Source organism: Anser brachyrhynchus (genome assembly GCF_964034855.1).
Source record: "Anser brachyrhynchus genome assembly, chromosome: Z".
Taxonomy (NCBI): domain Eukaryota; kingdom Metazoa; phylum Chordata; class Aves; order Anseriformes; family Anatidae; genus Anser; species Anser brachyrhynchus.
This window is the reverse complement of record NC_137697.1, coordinates 70817085-70835594: the sequence shown is the minus strand read 5'-3', so window position 1 is coordinate 70835594 and position 18510 is coordinate 70817085. Positions and strand designations below refer to the sequence as shown.

The window sequence follows — 18510 nt, the reverse complement described above, 5'->3', positions numbered from 1 at the left end:
TAATTTTCTCACCCAGTACTGGGATGGCTCTGGATGGCGAAGATGCCAGCCTTGAAGCACAGAAGAGACTCATAGTGATGTTCTGGCCACTGAAGGTATCACTGTACTGGCTCAACAGTGGGAACCAAATAAGGGAGCTTTTTCTAATCTTATAAATTTTACAGCCTGGAATCAAAATGAGCTCAGAAAGCCAAAACAGTTTTGGTAAGGCTTATGCAAAAGGCCATGTCTGATTCACATCACCCAAGGGAGCTATTTCTGTGAAATATGGCCTGACTGCAGCCAGCACTGCCTCATTGCTCTCTGCTCCACATGGAGAGACAATCACAACCCAAAGTACTCAACGTGTATTGTCATCTGTTTCCCTTAAGGCCATATCATGATAGTGATGAATGAATGGAACTAGCTGAAATAAATATCCCCCACATCAGTAAGGCTCTTTTTAAAGGCCTACGCACAGTACCCAAGCAGGTACCTAATTCAAATGACTAAGTCCTAAACTTACCTAAGGATGCTATGGATGCTCTGGATCCCACAGTTACTGTGCCATACTCCGAAAGAAAAGCTGGGGAGACTTAAAGACAACTTATCACAGTATCACACAGTATCACAGTATCACAGATTTCTAGGTTGGAAGAGACCTCAAGATCATCGAGTCCAACCTTCGACCTAACACTACGTACTCCACTAAACCACATCACTAAGCTCTACATCTAAACGTCTTTTAAAGACCTCCAGGGATGGTGACTCCACCACCTCCCTGGGCAGCCCGTTCCAATGCTTAATAACCCTTTCGGTAAAGAAGTACTTCCTAACATCCAACCTAAAACTCCCCTGTCGCAACTTGAGCCCATTCCCCCTCGTCCTGTCACCAGGCACGTAGGAGAACAGACCAACCCCCACCTCTCTACAGCCTCCTTTAAGGTAACTGTAGAGAGTGATAAGGTCGCCCCTGAGCCTCCTCTTCTCCAGGCTGAACAAGCCCAGCTCCCTCAGCCACTCCTCATAAGACTTGTTCTCCAGACCCCTCACCAGCTTGGTCGCCCTTCTCTGGACTCGCTCGAGCACGTCCATGTCCTTCCTGTAGCGAGGGGCCCAAAACTGAACACAGTACTCAAGGTGCGTCCTCACCAGAGCCGAGTACAGGGGCACAATCACTTCCCTAGACCTGCTGGCCACACTGCTTCTTATACAAGCCAGGATGCTGTTGGCCTTCTTGGCCACCTGGGCACACTGCTGGCTCATATTCAGCCGACTATCAACCAATACTCCCAGGTCCTTCTCGGCCAGGCAGCTTTCCAGCCACTCATCTCCCAGCCTGTAGCTCTGCTTGGGGTTGTTGCGCCCCAGGTGCAGGACCCGGCACTTGGCCTTGTTGAACTTCATACAGTTGACCTCAGCCCATCGCTCCAGCCTATCCAGATCCTCCTGCAGAGCCTTCCTGCCCTCGAGCAGATCGACACACGCACTTAGCTTGGTGTCATCTGCAAACTTACTGAGGGTGCACTGGACGCCCTCATCCAGATCATCGATAAAGATATTAAAGAGGGCTGGCCCCAGTACCGAGCCCTGGGGGACACCACTAGTGACCGGCCTCCAACCAGATTTGACTCCATTCACCACAACTCTCTGGGCCCTGCTATCCAGCCAGTTTCTAACCCAGCGAAGCGTACGCCAGTCCAAGCCCCGAGCAGCCAGTTTCTTGAGGAGAATGTTGTGGGGAACTGTGTCAAAAGCCTTACTGAGGTCAAGGTAAACCACATCCACAGCCTTTCCCTCATCCACCAAGCGCGTCACTTGGTCATAGAGGGAGATCGGGTTCGTCAAGCAGGACCTGCCTTTCATAAACCCATGCTGACTGGGCCTGATCGCCTGCTTGCCCTGCAAGTGCCGCGTGATGACCCTCAAGATAATCTGCTCCATGAGCTTTCCTGGCACTGAGGTCAAACTGACAGGCCTATAGTTCCCTGGGTCTGCCCTGCAGCCCTTCTTATAGATGGGCGTCACATTGGCTAGCCGCCAGTCAACTGGGACCTCCCCCGATAGCCAGGACTGCCGATAAATGATGGAAAGCGGCTCAGCCAGCTCCTCCGCCAGTTCTTTCAGTACCCTCGGGTGCATCCCATCCGGCCCCATCGACTTGCGCACATCCAAGTTCCGTAGCAGGTCGCCAACCATTTCCTCATGGATAGCGAAGGCCACATCCTGCTTCCCATCCCCTTCCACCAGCTCAAGGCACTGGGTATCCAGAGAACAACCGGTATTGCCGCTAAAGACTGAGGCAAAGGCGGCATTAAGCACCTCAGCCTTTTCCTCATCCTTAGTAACTAGGTTTCCCCTCGCATCCAGTAAAGGATGGAGATTCTCCTTAGTCCTCCGTTTCGTGTTGATATATTTGTAAAAGGATTTTTTGTTGTCTTTAACGGCAGTAGCCAGGTTGAGCTCCAGATGAGCTTTGGCCTTTCTAATTTTGTCCCTGCACAGCCTCGCTACATCCTTGTAGTCCTCCTCAGTGGCCCGCCCTTTTTTCCAAAGATTATAAACCCTCTTTTTTCTGGTAAGCACAAGCCGCAACTCTCTGTTGAGCCAGGCCGGTCTTCTTCCACGCCGGCTCGTCTTTGGACACGTGGGGACGGACCGCTCCTGTGCCATCACGATTTCCTTCTTGAGGAGTTCCCAGCCTTCCTGGACTCCTCTGCCCTTCAGAACGGCCTCCCAAGGGACTCGGCCAACCAGCGTCCTGAGCAGCTCAAAGTCAGCCCTCCGGAAGTCCAATACAGCAGTTTTACTGGTCCCCTTCCTGGCCTCGCCAAGAATAGAGAACTCTACCATTTCGTGGTCACTCTGCCCGAGACAGTTTCCGACCACCACATCTCCCACCAGTCCTTCTCTGTTTGTGAAGAGAAGGTCTAGCGGGGCACCACCCCTGGTAGGTTCGCTGACTAGCTGCGTCAGGAAGCTATCTCCCACGCTCTCCAGAAACCTCCTAGACTGCTTTCTCTGTGCCGTGTTGTGTTTCCAGGATATGTCCGGGAAGTTGAAGTCCCCCACGAGGACAAGCGCCGACGATTTCACAACTTCTGCCAGCTGCCTGTAGAACTCCTCATCCGTCTCCTCATCCTGGTTCGGCGGTCTATAACAGACCCCGACCAGGAAGCTAGCCTTGCCAGCCTTCCCGCGGATCCTAACCCACAGGGATTCAACCTTATCATTCCCAGCCTGAGTTCCACAACATCGAAAGATTCTCTAATGTAGAGAGCCACACCACCACCCCCTCTGTGCTGCCTGTCCCTCCTGAAGAGCCGATAGCCAGGCATTGCAGCACTCCAGTCGTGGGAGCGGTCCCACCACGTCTCCGTGATGGCAACCAAGTCGTAGCCTGCCTGCTGCACGATGGCTTCCAGCTCCTCCTGTTTGTTACCCATGCTGCGTGCATTAGTGTAGATGCACTTCAGCTGGGCCATCGCCTTCTTCCCCGGCCTAGCCATTGTTTCCCCCGGCACAGCTCCAACAAGCCTTGTTTGAGCCCCGTCCCCCTTCTTACTTAGTTTAAAGCGCTCTCTATGAGCCCCGCCAGCTCCTGGCCTAGGATCCGTTTTCCCCTTGGAGATAGGGACCCGTCTGGGGCCATCAGGCCAGGTGCCAAGTAAAGCTCCCCATGGTGAAAAAAACAAAAATTTCTGTGCTGGCACCAGCCTCTGAGCCACCTATTAACCACGTGAGCTTTCCGTGTCCTCTCCGTGCCTCTCTCTTCCCCTGTAGGGATAGACGAAAGAACTTATGCGCTCAATGGAGATATTAGAAAAGTTTCTATGGTCTGTATTATGCTGGTTTCAGAAAAGATGATCAGCTCATAAAGCACATTTCTGGGCTTCAGGGACAAAAACACACCCCTGTGAGGTTCTTTAAGTATAGGTTCAGAAGTTTCTCTTAGTTCATCAGTTGTGGATCACTGGCTTTTTTTTTTTTTTTTTTAAACAAATATATCTCTGTGTCTTCTACCTGGAGTGGCCATGGTAAGGTGACTGAAGAAAATTACCATGAACCAGGCATAGCTCCATGCATCCAACATTGTAACTTGTATCTCCAAATTTTAGCTACGTTCTTAAAGATACATTTCTCTCTTGGGGGATTCATTCATATCTTAACTGTAGTTAATGTAGGCATGTTTTCTAAGACAGAGGGGGAAGAAGGGAATGAGAGAGGGAGGAAAGGAGGAAGGGAGAGAATGTGAGGGTTTCTTTGTCCCACAAGTGTTTAAAAAGCACACAGCAGAGAAATGTCTAAAGGCAAACTGAAAAAAAAAAAAAAAAAAAAAAAAAAAACAAACAACCAACAACAAAAAAAACAAACAACAAAAAAAACAAGACAAATGCTGCAGTCCATTCATTGCAGTCCAAATCCATTTTGTCTTACATAATATTGCAAGTATGAATAACAACTGGGAAGGATAGGTTCAGAGATAAAGTGTGTTTGCAATAAAAACTACTCATGTTTACCAGAAAATTGTAAATTTAATCTCATTAATGAACTCTGGAAAACCACCATGCAGGGTACCACTTATAGCTACAGAAATCAGTTCAGCAGTGAGAACTTCTGGTTACTCATGGTGCAGCAACACCACAATGTGACAGTAGCCACACTAGGAGTAAATCCAGTGGTGGAAAATGAGGAAACAGTGTGGACAAGTTCCAGAAGCCTGGGAGAGAAAATATCTTAAAAAAAAAAAAAACATATCAGAGACATACAAGAAGAAATGCTTCCATGAATTAAATGCCTACATGGATTGGAGATATATTTAAACAGATGCTGATCACAGAATCACAGAATCATCTAGGTTGGAAGAGACCTCCAAGATCACCTAGTCCAACCTCTGACCTAACACTAACAAGTCCTCCACTAAACCATATCACTAAGCTCTACATCTAAACGTCTTTTAAAGACCTCCAGGGATGGTGACTCAACCACTTCCCTGGGCAGCCCATTCCAATGCCTAACAACCCTTTCGGTAAAGAAGTTCTTCCTAACATCCAACCTAAACCTCCCCTGGTGCAACTTGAGCCCATTCCCCCTCGTCCTGTCACCAGGCACGTGGGAGAACAGACCAACCCCCACCTCTCTACAGCCTCCTTTAAGGTACCTATAGAGAGCGATAAGGTCGCCCCCTGAGCCTCCTCTTCTCCAGGCTAAACAACCCCAGCTCCCTCAGCCGCTCCTCATAAGACTTGTTCTCCAGACCCCTCACCAGCTTCGTTGCCCTTCTCCGGACTCGCTCGAGCACCTCAATGTCCTTCTTGTAGCAAGGGGCCCAAAACTGAACACAGTACTCGAGGTGCAGCCTCACCAGAGCTGAGTACAGGGGGACAATCACTTCCCTAGCTCTGCTGGCCACACTGTTTGTTATACAAGCCAGAATGCTGTTGGCCTTCTTGGCCACCTGAACACACTGCAGGCTCATGTTCAGCCGGCTATCAAGCAGTACTCCCAGGTCCTTCTCTGCCAGGCAGCTTTCCAACCACTCCTCTCCCAGCCTGTAGCGCTGCTTGGGGTTGTTGTGCCCCAGGTGCAGGACCCGGCACTTGGCCTTGTTGAACTTCATACAGTTGGCCTCAGCCCATCGGTCCACCCTATCCAGATCCTCCTGCAGAGCCTTCCTACCCTTGAGCAGATCAACACACGCAACTAACTTGGTATCATCTGCAAACTTACTGAGGGTGCACTCTATCCCCTCATCCAGATCATCAATAAAGATATTAAAGAAAACTGGCCCCAGTACTGAGCTCTGGAGGACTCCACTAGTGACCGGCCTCCAACGGGATTTAACTCCATTCACCACAACTCTTTGGGCCTGGCTACCCAGCCAGTTTCTAACCCAACAAAGTGTATGCCAGTCCAAGCCAAAAGCAGCCAGTTTCTTGAGGAGAATGCTGTGGGAAACAGTATCAAAAGCCTTACTGAAGTCAAGGTAGACCACATCCACAGCCTTTCCCTCATCCACCAAACGCGTCACTTTCTCGTAGAAGGAGATCAGGTTTGTCAAGCAGGACCTGCCTTTCATAAACCCATGCTGACTGGGCCTGATCACTTGGTTGCCCTGCAAGTGCTGCATGATGACCCTCAAGATAATCTACTCCGTGAGCTTCCCTGGCACTGAGGTCAAGCTAACAGGCTTATAGTTTCCCGGGTCTACCTTCCGGTGCTTCTTGTAGATGGGCATCACGTTTGCTAGCCACCAGTCGACTGGACCTCCCCTGATAGCCAGGACTGCGGATAAATGATGGAAAGCGGCTTGGCCAGCTCTTCCGCCAGTTCTCTCAGTACCCTCAGGTGGATCCCATCTGGCCCCATCGACTTGTGTACATCTAAGTGCTGTAGCAGGTCACCAACCATTCCCTCATGGGTTGTGAGGGCCACATTCTGCTCTCCATCCCCTTCCACCAGCTCAGGGTACTGGATATCTAGAGAACAACTGGTCTTGCCGCTAAAGACTGAGGCAAAGAAGTCATTAAGCACCTCAGCCTTTTCCTCATCTATTGTAACTAAGCTTCCCCCTGCATCCAGTAAAGGATGGAGATTCTCCTTAGTTCTCCTTTTCGTGCTAATGTATTTATAAACACATTTTCTGTTGTCTTTAACAGCAGTAGCCAGATTGAGCTCCAGATGAGCTTTGGCCTTTCTAATTTTGTCCCTACACATCCTTATAACATCCTTATAATCCTTCTGAGTGGCCCACCCTCTTTTCCAAAGATCATAAACCCTCTAAGCTCTAGCCACAACTCTCTGTGCAGCCAGGCCGGTCGTCTTCCATGTTGGCTCGTCTTTGGGCATGTGCGGACAGACCGCTCCTGAGCCATTAAGACTTCCTTCTTGAGGAGTGCCCAGCCTTCCTGGACTCCTCTGCCCTTCAGAACTACCTCCCAAGAGACTCTGCCAACCAGTGTCCTGAACAGCTCAAAGTCAGCCCTCCGGAAGTCCAAGACAGCAGGTTTACTGGTCCCCTTCCTGACTTCACCAAGAATAGAGAACTCTACCATTTCTTGGTCACTCTGCCCAAGACAGATCCCGACCACCACATCTACCACCAGTCCATCACTGTTTGTGAACAGAAGGTCCAGTGGGACACCTCCCCTGGTAGGCTCACTAACCATCTGCGTCAGAAAGCCATCTTCCACGCTCTCCAGAAACCTCCTAGACTGCTTCCTCTGAGCTCTATTGCATTTCCAGGACATGTCTGGGAAGTTGAAGTCCCCCACGAGAATGAGCACTGACGATTTCACAACTTCTGCCAGCTGCCTGTAGAACTCCTCATCCGTCTCCTCATCCTGGTTCGGCGGTCTATAACAGACCCCCACCAGGATGCTTGCCTTGTTGGCCTTCCTGCTGATCCTAACCCATAGGGACTCAACCTTATCATTCCCAGTCTCAGTCTCAAGTTCCACAACATCAAAACACTCTCTAATATAGAGAGCCACACCACCACCCCTTCTGTGCTGCCTGTCCCTTCTGAAGAGCCTACAGCCAGTCATTGCAGCACTGCAGTCATGGGAGTGGTCCCACCACATTTCAGTGATGGCGACCAAGTCATAGCTGGCCTGCTGCACGATGGCTTCCAGGACCTCCTGTTTGTTGCCCATGCTGCGTGCATTAGTGTAGATGCACTTCAGTTGGACCATTGCCTGCTCCCCCAACCCGGACATTGTTCCCCCTGGCACACCTCTAACGAGCCTTATTTCATCCCTGTCCCCCTTCCTACCTAGTTTAAAGCCCCCTCAATGAGCCCTGCCAGCTCCTGCGCTGGTGTCTGTTTTCCCCTTAGAGACAGGTGGGACCCATCTGTAGTTAGCAGTCCGGGTGCCGAGTAAAGCGCCCTGTGGTCAGAAAACCCAAAATGTCTGTGTTGGCACCAGCCTCTGAGCCACCTGTTTATCAGGTGAGCTTTCCGGGTCCTCTCTGTACCCTTCCCTGCCATTGTAGGGATGGAGGTAAGCACGACCTGTACTCCCGCTCCATCTACTAATCGTCCCAGTCCCCTAAAGTCCCGTTTGATAGCCTTCAGGCTTCTCTCTTCAATATCATCTCTGCCAGCCTGGACTATCAAAAGAGGACAGTAGTCAGAGGGGTGAACCAGGTTGGGAAGCTTTCTGGCAATGTCCCTGACCCAGGCCCCAGGGAGGCAGCAGACTTCCCTACGGGTAGGGTCAGGTCAACAAATAGGGCCCTCTGTTCCCCTGAGAAGGGAGTCGCCTACAACAATCACCCTTCTGTCTTTCTTAGTGGAGGCAGTCCTGAGGCGTGGAGTCGACTTCCTCGCCCTAGGCATCCTCCTGCGTAGACTGTTCACCTCATTCTCACCCACCGGTCTCTCAAGCTCCAGGGCCTCAAACCTTTTGTAAGGTCACCTGGGAAGGCAGGGACAAAAGGGAGGGGGGTTGCCTGCGACGTCGAGCAGGGACTTGTTTCCATTCCTCCTCATCTCCGAGGTCCCCTACCTCTGCTCGGCAGGGCAGGGGGTCTACCACTGTTTGGGGTGTCTCACGCCAGTGCCTTTCCTTCAGGCCTGGCAGGGAGTTGCTATCTCCCACTCACACTCCTAGTATTGTTCTTCAGAGACATGACCCATGCACCATGAGAAGAGCTTTGAGCGTGTTGCCTGTGCCATCCACCTCCAGCACGCAGTCAGTAAAGAAGTTCATGGTGAACACTTTTCTTTGCAAGGTAAGAATGCCAATACCCCTGAAGAAGCATTCCACATCCTTTTTGTCCAGCAGGGCACCAGCAAAGAGAAGCAGGGTCTTCTGGATGCACTGCTCTACTCTTTGTCATCGGAAGTGGATGTCTGAGGCAATCAGCTCAAAGTCCAGCAAAGCAAGTAGTGTCTCAGCTAGAAAACAACCTTTTGTTTTTTTTGCTCATTCAACGTGGAAAAGCAGACCACTTCTATTGAAGGTCTTAAGTGATGACAGGGAGTGTAGAGAAAGCACCAAAGGAATCCCCCAAGAGAATCCAAGAATCTCCCCAAAGCAGGAGAATGGGTCTGTGGGCCCACTAATTGCAAAATGGATGTCAAGGAAGGTGTACCACAGACAGAAACCTGCTTGTCATTGCCGGCCATTGCTGCAAAGCAGCAAGTCCCTGGCGGCAGATGGTCCTCGTCAGCACTGGGAGAAGCCCTCTGCCACAGGGCCCAAGGTCCCCCTGCACGAGCTGCCCTCCACCGGGAGAAGTGGGAGGGACCATGGGAGCAATACTGGGAGTTGCAGGGCTTTTCCTCTCCTCTTTTGTGTAAAAAAAGGCCATGCAGGGAGCAGCACGGTCAGTCCAGCTGGCAGCAGGCACCAGCACTCTTTATTTGGCAGTTCATCCTTTGGAAGGCGCCCTTCACACCCCTTGCTGACAGCTCTCACACTGCAAAGGGGGCAGCGCCATGAGCAGAGGTGGGAGCTTCTGCTCGAGTGTCCCTGGTACTGGTGCTGGCGCCTGCCTCAGCTTTCGATGCTGGAGTTGATGGCTACGGCCTCTGCAGCTGGAAGCTGCAGGGCCGCTTGTGGTTTCCTGGCGTGGACGGCACGCCCTGGGCCTTCTCACGGTGGTCCAAGAGCCTTGTCTTCTCCCCTTTCCTGCAGGATCCAAAAGAAAGGCCATCAACTTGGGTGGGGAAGAAAGGACAGTAATGTCCCAAGGCCTCACTCAGGCTTCTAGCTGTGGGATGTGTTGCTACGTCCCATGCAGACGCCCACCATCAGACATGGCCCCCTTGGCCCTTTGCACCCACAGCCTTCCCCTCGGGACCTGTGTCATGGCTCGGTTGTGGGGTGCAGAGAGGCCCCCGGGCATGGCATCGCACCCAGCTCCTTCCCGTGTTACAAGGAAGCGGAGGACTCCAAGAGCTGGGAACCCCAGCACACTGCTCCAGGGCTCATGGCCTCCAGGGCTCTTCCCAGGCTCAGCGGGGCTGGCACACACTTACTCTGTCTGTGCTCTCCTGGGGAGCTGCGGCTCTTCCTGCCCCCTCTCTGCTGCCTTCCGGCTCGTAGGGCTTTGGCCTTTCACATTCTGATTCAGCCTCTCCTTCAGCTTCTCATCGTACTCCTTTCTTAAGAGGAAGGATGGACGTCGGTCACAGTCCATAGTGTGGTGGAAGTTCTTCTGCAAAACGAGAAGAGAGTCTCCTAAAGAACTGCTGCAAGGAGCTGAGGCTGTCCCTCCCAGTGCACGCCTGTACTGAGCAGCAGGGGGCAATCCTCTCCAATGGGGTCTGCTACCAACAGCCAGCTCTTTCAAGGCTGCAGCCCTTGCTCCCTGAGCCCAGGGCAGGGCTCGCCTTTTCTGCCTGGGGGGGGGGTGCTTCTGCCGAGTTAGGTGCCTCGTACAAGCTCACTTTAGTCTTCAGGGCGCAGGTACTGAGGGCACTGATCCCTCACAGGGAGGTACAGTCCCTCGGCAGACCCATGCCCATGCCCAGCTCGCTGCTCGCTTGGCCCTTTGCTCCTTGCAACAGCTCCTCCCGCACAGCAACGCGCAGGGGAGCGGACAAATAGCAGGCCCCTGCCTGGCCAGGTGGTGACCACAGCGCTGCTGTGCCGGAGACCTGCGCTGCTCCCCTCCCTCCCAAGGAGTGGGGAAATGCCTGCTTGGGGCTTTTTTTTTCCTGGGGTCTCTGAATGCATGCCATATCTGTCTTTGCTCAAAGATCAGCTTCCGCATGCTGGAATCGTATTTATCCCATGATTCCGCTTTAATTCTTTTGAGCCTGTGGGCCATTAGTATTTGTTCCCGTCTTTCCTCTCTCAGAGCACGCATATAGTACGCTCCCTGCAGGTAAGGGAAACACAACCGTGTGTAGCGTTTGTCTCTGGGGCTGGGCACAGGCAGGAGCACAGGGACGGTGGGCAGTTACAGCTGCTGCTTCTGCCCTGCCCTGGAGTCCCCAGGGGGAAACGGGGCTGGCAAATGTCTATGGTGTACCGTGGTTGCAGTTTTCTGAGCAGAAAAACCCAGGCGCTCAGGGGGCTTAGGCTGTAGACGAGCTAGAGGTGTTGGCTTCTTCAATTCCTTCTCAGACCTCTTGTGAATTGGTGGCTCGAATCTAAAAAGACACAGCAGGCTTAGCTTAGGAGAGTACTCTTGGAGGCCGTTTCTAAGAGCTGGGCTCGCAGCTCACACCTTAGCTCCAGCAGCACAAGGTGCTTGTGCAGGAGGAAGACCACGTCTCCACCAGGACAACAGCTGTCCCTTTGATGTTTCCAGTGCTTTTTGGCATGAGCACATGCACTACGGCTGAGGGGAACATCTCACTGGCACAAAACCATCTCACTTCCCCCACTTGTGTGGGGAAGAAGGGACAGAAGTGTCCCAAGGCCTCACTCAGGCCCCTAGCTGTGGGATGTGTTGCAATGTCCCACACAGACGCCCACCATCAGACACGGCCCCCTTGGCCCTTTGCACCCACAGCCTTCCCCTCGGGACCTGTGTCATGCCTTGGTCTTGGGGTGCGGAGAGGCCCCTGGGGGTGGCATCGCACCCAGCTCCTTGCCTTGTCACGAGGAAGGGGAGGACTCCGAGCCCAGGGAACCCCAGAACACTCTCACGGTCTCAGGGCCTCCAGGGCTGTTCCCAGGCTCAGCGGGGCTGGTGCACACTCACTCTCTCTGTGCTCACCTGGGGAGCTGTGGCTCTTCCTTCCACCCATCTGATGCTTTCTGATTTGCAGGGCTTTGGCCTTTGTCATTCTCTTTCATCCTCTCCTTCAGCTTCTTGTCGTACTCCTTTCTCAACAGGCAGGAAGGACGTCGGCCACATTCCAGCTGGTGGTAGACGGGGTTCTGCAAAACCAGAAGAGAGTCTCCTAAAGAACTGCTGCACAGAGCTGAGGCTACCCTTTCCAGGGCACTCCTGCAGTAAATGGCGCTGAGCAGCAGCGGGCTACCCTCTCCAATGGGGTCTCTTTCCAACAACCAGCGCTTTCAAGGCTGCAGCCCTTGCTCCCTGAGCCCAGGGCAGGGCCCGCCTTTTCTGCCTGGGGGGGTGCTTCTGCCGAGTTAGGTGCCTCGTACAAGCTCACTTTAGTCTTCAGGGCGCAGGTACTGAGGGCACTGATCCCTCGCAGGGAGGTACAGTCCCTCGGCAGACCCGTGCCCATGCCCAGCTCGCTGCTGGCTTGGCTCTTTGCTCCTTGCAACAGCTCCTCCCGCACAGCAACGCGCAGGGGAGTGGACAAATAGCAGGCCCCTGCCTGGCCAGGTGGTGACCACAGCGCTGCTGTGCCGGAGACCTGCGCTGCTCCCCTCCCTCCCAAGGAGTGGGGAAATGCCTGCTGGGGGCATTTCTTTCATGGGGGCTCTGAATGCATGACATACCTTTTCTCGCTCCCTGCTCCTACTCCGTAGGATTGCATCGTATTCCCCCCAGATTTCATCTTCAACCTGTTTGCGCTCGGGGGCCATCAGTATTCTGTGCCGTCTTTCTTCCATCTGAGCACGCACAGAGCGCGCCCTCTGCAGGCAAGGGAAACACAACCGAGTGCAGCGTTAGTCTCCTGGGGCTGGGCACAGGCAGGAGCACAGGGACGGTGGGCAGCAACAGCTGCTGCTTCTGCCCTGCTCTGGAGTCTCCAAGGGCAAACGGGGCTGGCAAATGGCTATAGCGTACCGTTGTTGGAGGGTCCTGAGGTTTATCCGGGCGCTCAGGGGGTGTAGGCTGTGGATGAGCTGGAGGTGTTGGCTTCTTCAGCTCCTTCTCAGACCTCTTGTGAATTGGTGGCTCGAATCTAAAAAGACACAGCAGGCTGAGCTTCTGGGAGTACTCTTGGAGGCCGTTTCTAAGAGCTGGGCTCGCAGCTCACACCTTAGCTCCAGCAGCACAAGGTGCTTGTGCAGGAGGAAGACCACGTCTCCACCAGGACAACAGCTGTCCCTTTGATATTTCCAGTGCCTTTTGGCATGAGCACATTCACTGCATCCAAGGGAAACATCTCATTGGCACAAAACCATCTCACTTCCCCCACTTGTGTGGGGAAGAAGGGACAGAAGTGTCCCAAGGCCTCACTCAGGCCCTTAGCTGTGGGATCTGTTGCTTCATCCCACACGGACGGACACCGTCAGACATGGCCCCCTTGGCCCTTTGCACCCACAGCCTTCCCCTGGGACCTGTGTCATGGCTCGGCCTGGGGGTGCAGAGAGGCCCCTGGGGGTGGCATCACACCCAGCTCCATCCGGTGTCACGAGGAAGGGGAGGACTCCGAGCACTGGGATCCCCAGAACACTGCTCCAGGGCTCATGGCCTCCAGGGGGATTCCCAGGCCGCAGTTGTACCTGTGCACACTTACTCTCTCTGTGCTCTCCTCGGGGGCTGTGGCCCTTCCTGCCATCCCTCTTGTGCCTTCTGGCTCACAGGGCTTAGGCCTTCCTCATTCTCTCTCATCCTCTCCTTTACCTTCTCATCGTACTCCATTCTGACAAAGAAGGAAGGACGTCGGTCACACTCCAGCGGGTGGCGGAAGTTTTTCTGCAAAACCAGAAGAGAGTCTCCTAAAGAACTGCTGCAAGGAGCTGAGGCTGCCCCTCCCAGTGCACTCCTGCAGTAAATGGCGCTGAGCAGCAGCCAGCTACCTTCTCCAGTGGGGTCTCCTATGAACAGCCAGCGCTTTCAAGGCTGCAGCCCTTGCTCCCGGAGCCCAGGGCAGGGACTGCCTTTTCTGCATGGATGTGTGCTTCTGCTGAGTTAGGTGCCTCGCACAGGCTCACTTTAGTCTTCAGAGCGCAGGTACTGCGGGCTCTGATCCCTTGCAGAGAGGTACAGTCTCCCGGCAGACCCGTGCCCATGCCCAGCTCACTGCTGGCTTGGCCCTTTGCTCCTTTCAGCGTGCAGGGGTGTGGGCAGACAGCAGGCCCCTTGAGTGGCCAGGTGGTGACTGTAACACTGCCATGCCGGAGACCTGCACTGCTCCCCTCCCTCCCAAGGAGTGGGGAAATGCCTGCTTGGGGCTTTTTTTTCCTGGGGGCTCTGAATGCATGCCATACCTGCCTGTGCTCCATCATCAGCCTCCGCAACGTTGAATCATATTGGCTCCACGTTGCAGCCTCAAGCTTTTTGAGCTTATGGTCCATCAGTATACGGTGCCGTCTTTCTTCTATTTTAGTACGTACAGAGCGTACTCCCTGCTGACAAGGGAAACACAACCATATGCAGGGTTAGTCTCCTGGGGCTGGGCACAAGCAGGAGCACAGGGACGGTGGGCAGCAACAGCTGCTGCTTCTGCCCTGCTCTGGAGTCTCCAAGGGCAAACAGTGCTGGCAAATAACTATGGCGTACCGGTCTTGAAGAGTCCTGAGCAAAAGCCCTGTGCTCAGGGGGCTTAGGCTGTGGATGAGCTGGAGGTTTTGGCTTCTTCAGCTCCTCGTCAGACCTCTCACGAGGTGGTGGCAATAATCTAGAAAGACACAGCAGGCTTAGCTTCTGGGAGTACACTTGGAGGCCGTTTCTAAGAGCTGGGCTTGCAGCTCACACCTTGGCTCCAGCAGCACAAGGTGCTTGTGCAGGAGGAAGACCACGTCTCCACCAGGACAACAGCTGTCCCTTTGATGTTTCCAGTGCTTTTTGGCATGAGCACATGCACTACGGCTGAGGGGAACATCTCACTGGCACAAAACCATCTCACTTCCCCCACTTGTGTGGGGAAGAAGGGACAGAAGTGTCCCAAGGCCTCACTCAGGCCCCTAGCTGTGGGATGTGTTGCAACGTCCCACACAGACGCCCACCATCAGACACTACCCCCTTGGCCCTTTGCACCCACAGCCTTCCCCTCTGGACCTGTGTCAAGTCCCGGCCTGGGGGTGCGGAGAGGCCCCTGGGGGTGGCATCGCACCCTGCTCCTTTCCATGTCACGAGGAAGGGGAGGACGACAAGCCCTGGGAACCCCAGAACACGGCTCAGGGTCTCAGGTCCTCCAGGGCTCTTCCCAGGCCTCGGTTGGACCTGTGCACACTTACTCTGTCTGTGCTGTCCTCGGGGGCTGTGGCTCTTCGTGCCATCCCTGTGGTGCCTTCTGGCTCGTATGTCTTTGGCCTTTATCATTCTGCTTCATCCTCTCTTTGAGCATCTGATCGTACTCCTTTCTCACGATGTGGGAAGGACGTCGCAAGCACTTGAGCAATTGGCAGAAGGGTCTCTGCAAAACCAGAAGAGAGTCTCCTAAAGAACTGCTGCAAGGAGCTGAGGCTGCCCCTCCCAGTGCACTCCTGCAGCAAATGGCGCTGAGCAGCAGTGGGCTACCCTCTCCAATGGGGTCTGCTACCAACAGCCAGCGCTTTGAAGGCTACAGCCCTTGCTCCCTGAGCCCAGGGCACGGCCTGCCGTTTCTGCCTGGGGGTGTGCTTCTGCTGAGTTAGGTGCCTCGCACAGGCTCACTTTAGTCTTGAGAGCGCAGGTACTGCGGGCTCTGATCCCTTGCAGAAAGGTACTGTCTCCCGGCAGACCTGTGCCCATGCCCAGCTCACTGCTGGCTTGGCCCTTTGCTCCTTTTAGCATGCAGGGGTGTGGGCAGACAGCAGGCCCCTTGAGTGGCCAGGTGGTGACTGTAACGCTGCCATGCCGGAGACCTGCACTGCTCCCCTCCCTCCCAAGGAGGAGGGCAAATGCCTGCTGGGGGCATTTTTTCCTGGGGGCTCTGAAAACACGCCATGCTCCATGCTCCTACTCCATATGCATACATAGTATTGGTCCCACATTTCAGCTTCAATCTTTTTGAGCCTGTGGCCCATCAGTATGCGTTCCTGTCTTTCTTCTATCTGAGTGCACACAGAGCACACTCCCTGCAGGCAAGGGAAACACAACCGCGTACAGCATTAGTCTCCTGGGGCTGGGTACATGCAGGAGCACAGGGATGGTGGGCAGCATCAGCTGCTGCTTCTGCCTTGCTCTGGAGACCCCAAAGTGGAACGGGTCTGGCAAATACCTATGGCGTACCATTGTCGGAGGGTCCAGAGGAAAAGCCGTGGATGGCCGTGGATGAGCTGGAGGTTTTGGCTTCTTCAGCTCTTCCCCAGACCTCCCTTGAATTGGTGGCAGGAATCTAAAAAGACACAGCAGGCTTAGCTTATGGGAGTACTTTTGGAGGCAGTTTCTAAGAGCTGGGCTCGCAGCTCACACCTTAGCTCCAGCAGCAGGAAGTGCTTATGCAGGAGGAAGACCATGTCTCCACCAGGACAACAGCTGTCCCTTTTATGTTTCCAGTGCTTTTTGGCATGAGCACATGCACTGCAGCCTATGGAAACTTCTTACTGGCACAAAAGGCTCTTGCCTTTATGTCCCCCAACTCCACCACAACACTTCTCCAGCAGGCTCACCTGGCTTGGTCACCCTGCTTGTTTTTATCCTCCTTGGTTTTCTTCTCTGCCATCTTGGCTAGAGAAACCCTCCTCCGAGCCAGCACCACCGGGTCCAGCACACTCACTGCAAGAGAACACCACGATGTCACCTCTGTGTCTGTGCAGGGCAGCGGCAGCAGCAGAGCTGCTCAGCCGTGCCCACCCACACTCATTGCCGACCCTGGGAGCCACCATTCCTGGGGCATTTTGTCCCACACAGCTGCCTTCTCTCCCATGCCCCACACATCAACATTGGCTCTCCTGCGCTGCGAGGACGAGAGGAGAACATGCAACCCCCTGCCAGAAGCCCACTGGGACATTACCTCTTCGGCCACCCATGCCCCAAGGCTGCGGATCTCTTTTGGGCTTGATGGAAATCGGATTGCAGTGCGGGTCCTGAAGTATAAGCCTGGAAACAGATAGACACCACTTGTCAAAAGAGGCACTGTGTTCCCTTGGTGTCCCCCACTAAGAAGCTGCTGGCAGGGTTCTTTGGGAGCTACTGCCGAGCCTTTGGAGGACACAATGGCCTGTGCGAGCTGAGGGGCCCCACAGCCTCCAGAAGCTTCTTCCCGCGCTTCCCTCGCCTTCCTGCCAGACCCAACACAAGTCCTCCTCGCTGTCCCCTCACACCCTCCCACCACTCTCAGGGACCCTCAACTGCAGACTGGCCGCTTCATCTGCACTGCCCAGAAGGACTGAGCAGGGGGTCAGCCTGGAAGCCCTCCCAGCAACGAGCTGGTCCTGCCTCACTTTGGCAGGAGAGAAGCACCATGAAGGGGCTGCACCCAAAGCACGAGCTGGGCACCAGCACCCCTGGCCAGCCAGATGTTGCAGAAGAGATGGCACTCACGTTGGTAGTGTGATGAAACTATTTCCACTGATACGAGTATATTTATTTTTGCCGTCAGATGCAATCATATCCGTCATCTTGGAGTCCTGCAATGGGACAGACACACGTCAGCAGAAGCCCAGGATATGTGCTCCTTGCTCCCAAAGGTAGCAAACGTTCCCACTGCTCAGGGACATGGCTGCCTCTCCAAAATCCTCGCCCCACTTTCTCCTTTGGTGTCATTAGCCCCTCACACAAACAGGCCCAGGTGCTACCGAGAGTTTGTATAGCTCCTCGAGCCTGTCTCACCCAATGGCGAGGCAGGCAAGGAGAAAGCAGTTTGAGAGAGCTTTGACAGCATTGCCAGAGCTGCCAGCAGCCCCGGAGACATGAACCACTCACCGTGAGAAGAGCTTCATGCATGTTGTCTGTGTCATCCACCTCCAGCAGGAACTCAGTGTAGAAGTTCATGGTGACCACTTTTCTTCGCACAGTAAGAATCCCGATACCCTTGAAGAAGAATTCTACATCCTTTTTGTCCAGGAGGGCACCAGCGAAGAGAAGCAGGGTCTCATGGATGCACTGCTCTACTATTTCTGGTCGGAAGTGGATGTCTGAGGCAATCTGCTCAAAGTCCAGCGGAGCAAATGGTGTCTCGACTAGAAAACAACCATGAAGCAACAACGTCAGTCCCCACGCATTTCAGCAAATTCACACACTAAGTGTGGGCAGCGCCCAGCCCTCGTGCAATGCTGTGCCACGGGGAAGGCCCTTGCCAGCTTTGGCCACATCTCCAGAGCAGAGCAGATGGGGAACAGAAGGCCAAGGGAAGCTTTGCCACCTGCTACGAGCATCCAGCTAGAGGGTGGGACGAGCCGCAAAGAGGGGGCTGACTCCCAGGGGAGGGGCAGGTTCTGGGATGCTGTATGTGCACCCACACTCGGCCTGTCCATGTTGCAAGACACTTTGCTCTGCCATGGCACAGGGACGACTGCATGGAGCAAAAGGCAAGGGCTGCACAGGGAAAGCAAAGCAAAAAGCTTCTTACTAGAAATTTCGTTCTCGGCACACTCGAGCTTGTAAAATGTCTTCATAAACCTGCAGGGCTTGAACACGGGTTTCTGAACAACCATAGCCTTGCCATTGGCACTAGTGGCGTCTGCTGGCACAACGGCAAAGGTTCCGATTCCAATATTCACCACCTGAAAACGCAAGCAAGAAGAGGGATCAGTGGCAGTGCTGGAGAGAGCTGCAAGGGTGCTGCGTGACTTGCGGGCCCTGAAGATGGTGCTGCGTGGCCCAGGTCCAAAGGGG

The 18510-nt window shown here is 54.1% G+C and overlaps 2 protein-coding genes across 3 annotated transcripts; both read right to left on the bottom strand.

The window, feature by feature from the left end:
* Positions 1-9318: 9318 nt before the first annotated feature.
* LOC308185377 (uncharacterized protein) lies at positions 9319-18330 on the bottom strand. Its single transcript, XM_080573368.1, has 10 exons — positions 18245-18330; positions 17599-17855; positions 17218-17303; positions 16688-16773; positions 16344-16449; positions 15964-16069; positions 14988-15166; positions 10966-11086; positions 9968-10146; positions 9319-9617 (listed from the first exon to the last, which is right to left on the bottom strand). Exons 1-10 carry the CDS (start codon positions 18327-18329, stop codon positions 9509-9511), a joined length of 1314 nt encoding a protein of 437 aa, XP_080429494.1. The 5' UTR covers position 18330; the 3' UTR covers positions 9319-9508.
* Positions 11128-13554, bottom strand: LOC308185383 (uncharacterized protein). 2 transcript variants are annotated; one of them, XM_080573382.1, is made up of 4 exons: positions 13325-13554; positions 12649-12766; positions 12357-12494; positions 11128-11822 (listed from the first exon to the last, which is right to left on the bottom strand). In XM_080573382.1, exons 1-4 carry the CDS (start codon positions 13447-13449, stop codon positions 11655-11657), a joined length of 549 nt encoding a protein of 182 aa, XP_080429508.1. In that variant the 5' UTR covers positions 13450-13554; the 3' UTR covers positions 11128-11654. The 2 variants fall into 2 exon arrangements, with proteins under 2 accessions (XP_080429508.1, XP_080429507.1); XM_080573381.1 differs by lacking the exon at positions 11128-11822 and having other exon boundaries at positions 11944-12494.
* Positions 18331-18510: the final 180 nt, after the last annotated feature.